At 55.5% G+C, this 11,722-nt stretch overlaps 1 protein-coding gene across 2 annotated transcripts; it reads left to right on the forward strand.

Moving 5' to 3' along the window:
- The first annotated feature begins 63 nt into the window (after window positions 1-63).
- On the forward strand, window positions 64-10,439 carry KIF7 (kinesin family member 7). Of its 2 annotated transcripts, none has more exons than XM_054837389.1 (18): window positions 64-399; window positions 1,297-1,497; window positions 1,756-2,167; window positions 2,905-3,436; window positions 3,747-3,884; window positions 4,030-4,257; window positions 4,647-4,846; window positions 5,118-5,224; window positions 5,541-5,696; window positions 6,041-6,243; window positions 6,358-6,555; window positions 6,806-6,931; window positions 7,422-7,598; window positions 7,896-8,111; window positions 8,333-8,539; window positions 8,929-9,127; window positions 9,231-9,380; window positions 9,588-10,439. In XM_054837389.1, exons 1-18 carry the CDS (start codon window positions 96-98, stop codon window positions 9,971-9,973), a joined length of 4,140 nt encoding a protein of 1,379 aa, XP_054693364.1. In that variant the 5' UTR covers window positions 64-95; the 3' UTR covers window positions 9,974-10,439. The 2 variants fall into 2 exon arrangements, with proteins under 2 accessions (XP_054693364.1, XP_054693365.1); XM_054837390.1 differs by having other exon boundaries at window positions 9,591-10,439.
- The last annotated feature ends 1,283 nt before the right edge of the window (window positions 10,440-11,722 follow it).

An 11,722-nucleotide genomic window follows, 5' to 3' on the forward strand; every position in this document is an offset into this window, starting at 1 on the left:
CGGCGCGCCGGGCCGGGCCCCTCCCGCTGCCCGCTGCCCGCTGCCCGCTGCCCGCTGCCCGCTGCCCGCTGCCCGCTGCCCGCGGCGGCCCCACCATGGCGGCGGAGGGGGCGGCGGTGCGGGTGGCTGTGCGGGTGCGGCCGCTGCTGCCCCGGGAGGCGCTGCGGGGGCACCGGCCCTGCCTGCGGGGAGACGCCGCCACCGGCGAGGTGGCGCTGGGCCGCAGCCGCCGCTTCCGCTTCGCCGCCGTGCTGCCCGAGGCGGCGGGGCAGGCGACCGTCTACCGGGCCTGCGTCCAGCCGCTGCTGCGGGCCTTCTTCCGCGGCTTCAACGCCACCGTCTTCGCCTACGGGCAGACCGGCTCCGGCAAGACCTACACCATCGGGGAGGCCAGCGTCGGTGAGTCGCGGCACCGTGCCCGCCGGCATCGCCGTCCCACCGGCATCTCCCCCGGCCTCCGCTCTCCCCTCCAACCCGGCCAGTGCCACATCGCCACCTCCCTCCGTCCCAAGCCAAGGCACCGACGCCACCGTCCCAGCCATCCCTCCCAACCCACCAGCCCCGCCAATGGTGCCATCCCCACCTTCCCGTGAACTCTGCGCTCTCCGCCCAAATCCCCCAACATCACCATCTCCATCACTCCCAACGTCACCATCCCACCCAGTCCTTCCATGCTGCCCTCCCTCTTGACCCTGCCAGCCCCTTCAGCCCAACCCCACCAACCCATGTTTGTAAACACTAAATTGTTTCCATACTTTCACTCTACCTCTATTTTCAGTTTCCCAGTTCAGGCTATCATTACACCAAATTTGGGGATTGCCCTTTTACACGGTGGTTGGAGACAAAAGCAAAGCCATTTAAAATTCAGACGGCAGAGTACTGTGGCCAGATAGAAGCAGGCTGCAAGCACAAAAAAAACCTCCTCAGAGCTGGGACAGTTGTGGGGTCACGCTGGCTTCACAGGACAGCACGCTGTAGCCGCAGGCATGGTGTTTGCTACCTGCCAAAACGCTAACGTGCCTTTTCACTCGTGAGGAAGGACTGGAAACAAGCAGCGTTGCTGGAATCCAGCACAGCAGTGGGATAGGATTTGCCCCAAGGTCCTGTAGCTTAGAAGCACTCAGAGGGATGTTTGATCCGGGCGGCGAGGACTGAGCTGCGGGAAGGTTGTGAGGCTGCTCCTTCCCAGCTGACGTGTGTGCTGCAGGCAGGCTCCTGCCCATGGCTCTGTCCCCAGCCAGCACGGGCTCCCTGGGCATTCGCTGCTCCCCGTGACCACGTGCGTCTCTCTGCCAGCTTCCATCAATGAAGACGAGCAGGGCATCATCCCGCGAGCCATGGCCGAGACCTTCCAGCTCATCGATGAGAATGACCTGATTGACTACACAGTCCGAGTGTCCTACCTGGAGGTGTACAAGGAGGAGTTTCGGGACTTGCTGCAGGTGGATACAGCCAGCAAAGACATCCAGATCCGGGAGGATGACAAAGGGAACATCGGTATGTGTGGCTGGTCACAGGCTCCCTTTTCTCCCCATGCCCGAGGCCAGTGTGGGGTTGTCTGTCCCTGAGGGCAGAGCCAGGTCTTCTCCCTCCATCCCTCTCCTGTAGCAGATTGTTGTGCTTGGTTCTGCTCGGTGTGGAAAGCCGATCTGTGCGTAGCACAGTACAAGCAGGGCAATGGCACCAGGCTGTGCAGAGGAGCTGCGTCCTCGGGCAGCCCATCCCTCTCAGCCACTGCTCCGTTTGCCGTTGCAGTGCTCTGCGGTGTGAAGGAGTCAGAAGTGGAAGGGCTGGACGAGGTGCTGAGCCTGCTGGAGATGGGGAACACAGCCAAGCACACGGGAGCTACCCACATCAACAGGCAGTCAAGTCGCTCTCACACCATCTTCACGGTGACCATGGAACAACGGCGCAGGGCTGGCCGCCTCCCCCTCCACCAGCACCCCCCCTCCATCCCTGCCTCGGGCCAGGTCCTGGTTTCCAAGTTTCACTTTGTGGACCTGGCGGGCTCAGAGCGAATTGTGAAGACAGGAAACACGGGGGAAAGGCTGAAGGAGAGCATCCAGATCAACAGTGGCCTCCTGGCCTTGGGCAACGTCATCAGTGCCTTGGGAGATCCTCGCAGGAAGAGCAGCCACATCCCCTACAGGGACTCCAAAATCACCAGGTGCAGCCGGGACCCCGGTGCTCCGCGTGTCTTCTGGGCTCTTGTCCCAGCAGGAGGGAAGGGATGCTTCTCCCTGCCTTTCCCACATCCAGCCTGCCAGGTTGGGTGGCAGAGTCCCCAGGCTAGCCAAGAGGAGCTTGCAGGGCCAATTGTCCCTTCTGCTCTCACACTGGGGCTCTCAAACCCACTGCTTGATGGTACGGGGCCAGCTGACCCAGTGTGCCTCACAGCAGTTTACAGGTCTACCCTCTGTGCAGGTTTTCATGTAGGGAAGCTTGAGGAGCAGTGAGGCCAGGATAGAAATGACAGACTAGCTCATCACAGTGCTGCAGAAGACAAAGCTTGCATAAGTCATACTGCTGAAGTTGAGATGGGGTGTCAGTGTGGGTTATCCTTCCCCTTCCTGCCTAGCAGTGAATAAAAAAAAAGCTTCCAGTAGGCTTGTTTGATGGTCTGCTGTTAGTGTTTAGCTTGAGCAGATGGCCTTTGTAATCTCCACTAGGTTCCCATGCAGCGATCAGAGAGTCAGGGAGTTCCCAGCCTCAGGAATTATACGGATGGAAATTTGCCACGGTCTTAACATTATTCCTCTGCTTAATCATTCTGCTAGCTCTATTAGTGCTGATCTGGGCACCGAGTGAGAATGTCCCTTTCCTTGGGCTTAACCTCTGAAGAGGGTTGGAAACCTTCTGATTATTCTGTATGCCAGCTATTTTAATCACTCTGCTCTTCCCTAGGATCCTGAAAGACTCCCTGGGGGGCAATGCCCAGACCGTGATGATAGCCTGTGTCAGCCCATCCTCCTCTGACTTCGACGAGAGCCTCAATACGCTGAACTATGCCAGCCGGGCTCAAAACATCCAGAACAAGGCCGTGGTGAACTGCCGCAAGGAGACCGAGCACGTCGAAGAGCTTCACCTGCAGATAAAGAACCTGCAGAAGGCGCTGGAACAGCGTCACCGCTCTGAGACCCGTATCATCAACCGCTCGGCCACCGCCAAACGATGCGCACCGGACCCCACGGCTCGGCTGCTGGCAGAGTGCGCACATTACCGGACCTGCACCGACGCCGCGTACCGGCTCCTGATGGAGCTGCAGGAGGACAGTAACCTGACAGTGGAGCAGATCCTGCGGGTTAAGGAGTGGTTGTGCGCAGTGGAAAGCGAGAGGAGCGAGCTGACCTCAGCTGGGCTGGATAGCGGCATCGAGAGCACCTCGGCAGAAGACCAGAGCTCCGAGGCACAAGGCTCAAAGCTGGCAAAGGCCCAGGTAATGGTTGGGGTGGTTTAGCTCTGAGGTGGGGTTCATCTGATGGCCACTGAATGCAGCAGCCTCAGCACAACATGGTGGAAGGGTCAGGAGAGAGAGGAGAAGCAACCCAGCCAAGAGGCTGTGGGGAGGCAGAATGATGTGGTTCTCAGAGCAGGCAGGGAGAGGTTGGATTCAACTGTGTCCAAGAGATTTATTTCACAGGAAAAATCTGGGTCTGCAGAGCTGCTGTGCCCTTGCAGAGTCCAGTATGGGAAGGGAAGGACAGAGGTGGATGCTGATGCTGCCTCTCTTGTATTTCTGGGGACAGGTCAACACCGAGAAGGGGTGTGAGTCCCTCAAAGATGAGCAGGTGGCCAAACTGCAGAGGCAAGTGGAGCGCCTGGAGGAGGAGAACCGTGATTTCCTGGCTGCCCTGGAGGATGCCATGGAGCAGTACAAGCTGCAGGTATTTCTGAGCTGTGTCCTCTTTATAGGGACCTGCCTCACTCCTCCCCTTCCTCCCCAGGAGAGTGCAGCACAGCTTTCACATTCCTCTGCAGCAGGTCCAGGATCCACACGTACAAAACCACATTTTTCTTGTTGCCTTCCAGAGCGACAAGCTGCAGGAGCAGCAGGATAAGATCTCAGAGCTGCATGTGCGCTTGGAGATGGCAATGCCAAACCTCTGTGTGCCAGAACTGCTGGAAAACCTTCACCTGGTGACTGCTGGCCAGAGACCTCACACAGCCCCGCTGGATGCTGCCCCATCCCATGGCCTTGGCGGGGTTCCCTCAGGGCTCCTTCCCACTGAGCAGAGCAGAAGAGCCCTTTGCAGGAAGGTGAGGAGCTGCTGCCTTTTCACTCAGATGCTCTCCACTGAGGGAACTGCTTTTTCCCCACCGTTTGAACATGAACCTTGTCAGAGGTGTAGTCCAGGGGACTGTGTACATCCAAAGAAATTCACAACTCTGGCAAAACCAGCCCAGCTTCAGAACTGAGGCTTTTATGTCAGTATTATGGGCGGGTCCCAGATTTGCTCAGCTTCTGAGCTGCAGAAGGCAGGAGGGCAGGCAGCTGGGTCTAGCAGCATGTCAGTTCTGAAAACATGCTCAACTCCATTTTGTTGCTTTTCTTTGTGCCTCACAGAGATGCCCAGCTGAGAGATGCCCTGCTTTTTCTAACACCAGCTCTCACAGCATGTCTTCTCTCCTGATTCTCTGCCCAACAGCTCAACAGCAACCCCTCCTTCCAGGAGGAGGACCTGGCAGGCTGGCACCTGAACCACGTGCAGTGCCCGACCAGCAATCCTGAGATCAAAGCCATACTGCTGAGGAGGGAGCTCAGCCAGGACTTGGAGAAGCCAGCAGAGCTGTCCTCGGGAGAGGAGGAAGAAGAGTGGGAACAGAAATGGTCCCTGTCCCAGCGCCGGTGAGTTGAGGCTGTCCCTGCACTGTGTAGTGCCCTGCCAGTTGTGTGACCTGGCTGTCCCACCTCTGCATCTTGGCTCTCATGTAGGAGCAAACACTGTCGCTGGGGTCAGTGATTCTGCTGAGATAGCTGCCTGCTTGCTGGGGAGCTGATTACCATCTTTCCTGACCACAGCTACTGTTTCTTTCTCCTTCTGAAGCCTGTGGATCATGAGGGTCCACAGGTTCTGGCAGTGCCCAGACCCAGCTGATTAATTTCGTGCTCCTTCTAGAAACAGGATCCAAAGCTGGAGCAAGAAAGAGATTTGCAAGTTGAGCGAGGAGCCAAGCGGAGGCAGTGTCCGCTTGATTCAGGAGGAGCAGCTGGAGCTGTCAAAAGGCAAGTAGCAACCGTAGGTTGTTGGACAGTCTTCCTTGGGCTGGTGGTACTTCACGGGGGCTGTTGATAGGAAGGCAGCGTGTCCCACCTGGATGATTCCAGAGGACAGAAATGAGGCAGATAATAGTCTAACTGCTTTTGTTAAGGAGAAACTTGAACTGCTGGGGTCTGGCAAGAGCTACGTGTTTTGGTGGAAGCTGCAGCTGACTCTGGAAGATGCTGTGCCAGGTCTTGGCTACAGATCGGAGGTTGGATTGTCCTTCTGTCACCCAGCTGCTAAGACAGAACCTTCCTTACCTAGGAATCTGTGTTGCAGAGGTCTGCCGGAGGCAGGAGCCACTGCTCAGTCCCTGGGAACACCTGCCAGGGAAGGACTCTGAGTGGAGGCTGGTGCAAGCACAACAGAAGATCCGAGAGCTGGCAATCAACATCCGCATGAAGGAGGAGCTGATCACGGAGCTCATTAAGACAGGTGCAGAGCTGCTGGTGGGAACATGCATGTATTCCCTATGAAATCTCCTAGTTGGGATGCTTGGTCTCTACTCCCACCCTCACCTTCCCTCCCTGTGTTGTCTGTGCCCAGTCCCTTCCCCTGTAGGCAGCAGAGCACAGTTTCTCCATCCCTCTAGCTGAGTGAGACCCTTTCAGTTGGTTTCTCCCCAAATCCCTTCCCTGGGGTAGCTGAAGGCAAGGGAGCATTCAGTCTCTGTAGTCAAAAATACTTGAGGAAGAGAGAGGAAAGGTCTGTCCTTCGGCAGGATCCTGGCTGCCAGGGGAGGGGGCCTGGAGGTCACAGCGGAGGGGGGTGTGTTGCAGGCAAGGACGCCCAGGCTCTGAACAGGCAGTACTGCCAGAAGATCAGCGAGCTGGAGCAGGAAGCAGAGCAGGTGCGGGCAGAGCTGAGCGACAGCCAGAAGCAGCTCCAGGAGCTGGAGGGCAAAGAGCCATGGGACCCCGGGGAGAAGCACAAGCTGCAGGAGTACCGCACACGCGTGGCAGCTGCGCAGAGCAAGGCACGGGTGAGTGGGAAGGGCTCTGCCCACCCAGGAAAGTGGGCAGGGGAGACTTGGGGACTCTCTGCAAAGGGCACGGGAGAAACGCCGAGCCCAAGGGCAGCTGTCGCCCTCCGGCAGGTTCTATGCAAGAAGAAGCAGGCAACGGAGAGGCTAGTGTCACTCTCAGCCCAGAGTGAGAAGCGAGTGCAGGAGCTGGAGAGGAACATTCAGCTGATGCGGCGGCAGCAGGGCCAGCTGCAGCGCCGGCTGCGGGAGGAGAGCGAGCAGAAACGGCGGCTGGAGACAGAGGTGAATAAGCGGCAGCACCAAGTCAAGGTAGGAATGGACAGGAGCAGTTGTGCTACTGCAGTATTTGTGAGGATGACGATGGGTGGGCTCTGCAAGCTGCTGGGCAGACAAGGGTGGTTCCGATGGGGTCTGGGAGTGTCTTGGAGAGCGGATTTTGGGGGGGGGGGGGTTTAAGAGTATCCAGAGAGCTAGCAGAGAACATAACCTGTCTGTCCCTCAGCCCCTGGCTCTAGGGCAAACAGCCACTTGAAGCTCACAGCTGCTCCTTCCCATACAGGAACTGGAACTGAAGCACGAGCAGCACCAGAAAATCCTGCGCATCAAAACAGAGGAAATAGCAGCTTTCCAGAGGAAGCGGCGGAGCGGCAGCAACGGCTCCGTGATCAGCCTGGAACAGCAGCAGGTACAGGCAGAGCTAGCCTGCCACCTCCTTCCTGTTCGAAGGGGACTGCTGTGGCAGACAGCTGGATGATGGGGGGGAAGCAGGGGCTTCAGCTTGAGATGGATCACAGCCCATCCTGCCCTTGAGGAGTACAGTCCTTAGTGTCACTTGTGTCTAGTAGCAGAGGACTTAAATCTTGTCTTACCCCCCCAGGACCAGGATTTGCTTCTAAATCCTAGCATTGGTAAAGAAGCTGTGAAATCTTGTCACAGAAGGGTGGTGGGAGATGTGGCCCCCAAGGGCTCCTTGGCAGCTGTGGATTTAGCGCAGCTCTGCCTCTCAGAGCAGCTGGAAGGATAAAACCAGTGAAGTCTGGGCTATAGGGGTTAGCAGAGATGGACTCGAGACTTTCCCTCTAATCTCAACCCTGTTGCTCTTTAGTCTAGCAGTCTTGGGCAGTGCTGCTGCTGTCTGCATGCATGCACATGCCCTTTGCTTCTCCTTCCATCAGAAAATCGAGGAACAGAAGAAGTGGCTGGATATGGAAATGGATAAAGTTCTTGAGCAGCGCCGGGCCCTGAATGAGCTGGAAGATGAGCTGCGGAAGCGGGAAGCTATCGTGGCCAAAAAGGAAGCCTTGCTGCAGGAGAAGAACGGCCTGGAGAGCAAACGACTGCGCTCCAGCCAGGTAGGACAAGAGCGTGACACCTCAGCCCCTCACTTGATTTCCAGCAGGAAAGACCTAAGTGCCATCCTGGGTCGGGCAGAGGACCGCAGATCAGGATGAGGTGGTGTTGGGAAGCGGGGAGCAAATCTGCCTCTCCAGGAGAGCCTGCTCATGCTGTGCCTCTGAGATAGATAGTTCGTTTGATAGCCCTCGGCTTAGGTGTGCATGTGGGGTCGCTTAACCTCTGAAGGAAGTAGAAAGGGGCTGGGGATCTGACTTGCATTTAGAGCAGATCCCCTTGAGCATCTTCTGCTGCAGGCCCTGACAGATGACATAGTGCGTGTGTCCAGCCGCCTGGAGCACCTGGAAAAGGAGCTGACCGAGAAGAACGGGCAACTGCGTCACAGCAGTGCCCACAACCAGCAGCAGATCCGCCAGGAGATCAACAACCTGCGCCAGGAGAAGGACCAGCTGCTCAAACAGAGGTTGGAGCTCGACAACAAGCTGCGTCAGGGCACCCTGCTGTCCCCAGAGGTACCTCTTCTTGGGCTGGGCTGCGCTGCTTGCAAGAGCATGAGGTAGTAAGAGAGAAGTAAAGACCCAAGCATGGGGTCATTAGCAGATGCTCCCCCACATCCCCAAACTGTGTTTATCCCAACTTCTTGCCAGCACTGTTGAGATGACAAGGGAGGTTAGGGCAGGGTGAGACAGAGCAGACCCTTTGCTCTTTAGTAACTGCAGCTCTGCCCTGGCAGGAAGAACGGATCTTGTTCCAGCTGGACGAGGCAATTGAGGCTCTGGATGCAGCCATTGAGTACAAGAACGAGTCCATCACATGCAGGCAACGAGTCCTGCGGGCCTCAGCCAGCCTGCTGTCCCAGTGTGAGATGAACCTCATGGCCAAGCTCAGCTACCTCTCCTCCTCCGAGACCCGAGCTCTGCTCTGCAAGTACTTTGACAAGGTGGGAGACAACTACCCTCTGTGGTAGCGGGAGCTGTAGTACCTGACTGAACTCTTGTTTTCCTCAGCCTCAAGCCTTCTGCCTGCTTCCTGCTGTACTTTCGCCCTGTAAAGTCAGGCTGCAAAGCCACAGCACCATGATCCCCACCTGTCCCAACACCTGGGAGAGAGGCTTATCTAGTCATAAGATGCACAGATCCCTGCAGTGGCTCTGCCATGCTGGAGCAGCCACACATTGCTCTTCCTTCTGCGAGGCAGCTGTGACATCCCAGAACTACTAACCTTTGCACGCTGTACCAAAACAACCTAACTTGATCAGGCTCAGTGGTGCAGGAAAGCTTCCAGGCTCTGAAGGAGCTGAGATGTTTCTTGCTCTTGGGCCCTGGCCAGGTGGTGACGCTTCGAGAGGATCAGCACAGGCAGCACATTGCCTTCTCAGAGCTGGAGATGCAGCTGGAGGAGCAGCAGCAGCTGGTGTACTGGCTGGAGGCGGCCATAGAGCGCCAGCGCCTGGAGATGGACCGCCAGCTCACCCTGCAGCAGAAGGAGCATGAGCAGAACATGCAGTTACTGCTCCAGCAGAGCCGCGGTAACCACCCAGCTCCTGAGATGGGCAGCAGTAGCACAGCTTTTGTCTTTCACAGGGCTTGCAGCTTGAAATGGCTTTTTTTTGTTTTTTTTTCTCCTTGTAGAGCATATGGATGAGGGGCTGGCCAGCAGCAAGCTGCAGTATGAGGTGAGGATTCAGGTGCTGGAAAAGGAGCTGAGCCATTATATGTGGGCAAACCAGGAGCTGAAACAGAGGCTGAGTAACATGAACCTCCATCCTGGGCAGACCAAAGGTGAGAGGAGACCCAGGCTGGGGCTTTGCTGTTCCTACCAAGTTAGGAGGAAGTTTAAATTCCTTTCCCTGACAGCGAGAGCTTGGAGCAGAGTCAGGAGCAGTGCAGGTCATTGTTGGCCTTGAGCAAGTGCTCTACAGGCACTGATTTTGCTTATCAAAGTAGTGATTCTGATACTTATCTCACTGTACCCCCAATCCTTCCCAGCAGGGATGGACAGAAGCCTTCACGGGGCTGGGGACAGAGCTCCCCCTGCGCTTGGGACCTGTGAGGAATCCAGCCTTAGGGACCAGCCCGTGCCTTTGGCCGTCACTGAAGAAAGCCATCGGGTCAGGGATGAGAGCAGGGACCTGGTGCACGCCCCTTTGCCATCGACATGGAGACGTTCCTCCCTGCCCAACGACAGCCCCGGGGACCTTCAGCAGAGGGACGCCGAACACTTGCTGAGAGCAGGGCAGTCCCACGAGGTGCACCTGCCTCGGACCCTTGCTCCTGCCTCCAAGCCCCGCCGGGAGCTCCGCAGAGCCAGCCTGAATGTGACCCCAGTGCCTTACCACCCAGCAATGATAGATGTGAGGAAAAATCCACTCTAGCCTCAGGCTTAACACTTACCTTGCACAGGGCAGGGAGGAGCAGATATTGCTGACCTGAGCTTAAGAGCCTGTCTGCCCCACAAGCCAGCCCAGTGACAAACCAGTTACATTTCAGAGGCCTGAGGAAGAGAGAGACATGACTTTTCATCATAAAGGAAATAAGCGTGAGCCTATGTTCCCCATGTTGCTGCCAGTTTGGACAGCACTGACTGAACACCTTTCCTGCTGCACCCTCAGCAGCCTAAACACTGGGAAGTGGGAGAGATACCTCCCAGCCTGGCCTCTAACACTAAAAACTTGTTTACAGTTTGAAAACCTCTGCTGCAGGGCTTGCTCAGCCCTAGCAGCCTTGGAGGAAGATGCTCTGCAGTCCTGCAGAACTTGTACATAGATTTTTGTAGTAACTTTGGTTTTTTTACATTTCTACTGTAACTTTTCTAATAAAGCAGAGTGAGTTTTATGAAGCAGTCACTTGTCAGAGGCTCTAGTCATCACTTACTCTGGGTATGTACGAAAGAAGTTTTATTTAAACCTCACTGCATGGAAACTCAGCTCCTGTCAGTGTTGTCTTCATGTTTAAGTACCTGCTTTGTAGGCGCTCACAGTTAGAGCTGGTAGGCTTCCTACAGTGAGCTGCTGCAGGAAAAGCAGCTCCAGACAACAGCAGAATTGTCTGAGGCATCCAGGATAAAAGCAACCCTGGTTCAGTGCCATTTTCTGCTCCAGCCTATAAGCTGCTTTAAGCAGCATCCTCTTACTCTTGGGGAAAGTTCCAGTCTGGATGTAAGGGAGATTAAATATAATCCTGCAACTTAATGCTGACACCATCCACCTTGGTAAGGAAGAATGTAAGTTTAACTCTGGCAGAGCAAGAGATGAAGGCCCAGGTACCTGCTTTAAGAAGGGCAGGGGAGGTGGGAAACAGCAGCTTGGCTACCTGACCCCAAAAAAGCAATCCACTGCTTCAGCCCAAAAATCAGAAGGAATGCAGCTATCAACTACCATATGAGGAATAACATACACCAAGTTGAAAGCCAGCACCTGAAGTAGGAACCACCTGATCCTCCTACTTACTTGATGTTGCTTGTAGGGATGTGGCTTTGGGGGAGGGGAAACATTACTGAGGGCTCTGGCTGTGGCTGAGCTGCACAAGATTTAAGTTCAGAGACTTTACTTTCTAGTGTTGAAAACAGATCTTCAGTAGAGAAAAGAATCCATTCCACTTAGTAGTAGTCTTGGAGCTCCAGGCTTGTGTATCAATCCACATCCTTGAAGCAGGTGCACCTCTCAAGCAAAACAATCACTGGTAAGCACACCATTCCTCCTCTCTTGGCAGAGGGAAACAGTCAGCTTTCCTGCAACAAATTGTGCTTCCAGGAAACAAATCCCATTCAATACCATCTAGCCCCTCAAAGCTGTGCAACGAACTTCCACATTGTCATGCCTGGTTCAGGATGACCTCACACTATCTTCAAAGCTCTCTGCTTCTTGTGCATTCACTAGAGACAGTGGAGTGACTTCCCCAATACATGGCCATGCACAGATTGCTGTCCTAAAGGAAAACCTCAGCCCTTCCAAGATAATGCAGTTTTAGCCCCTTGTAGGCTACATCTCAGGCACCAAATCACAGCCCCTGCTGTCTTCAGGAGGTTAGAATGCAAGGGCATATTTCACAGGTATTTAATCAGTGACTCACTCTGGTAAAGAGTAGTCTTTGAACTGTCATCTCCAGTTACTATATCAAGTTTT

Source organism: Grus americana, chromosome 10 (genome assembly GCF_028858705.1).
Source record: "Grus americana isolate bGruAme1 chromosome 10, bGruAme1.mat, whole genome shotgun sequence".
Lineage (NCBI taxonomy): Eukaryota > Metazoa > Chordata > Aves > Gruiformes > Gruidae > Grus > Grus americana.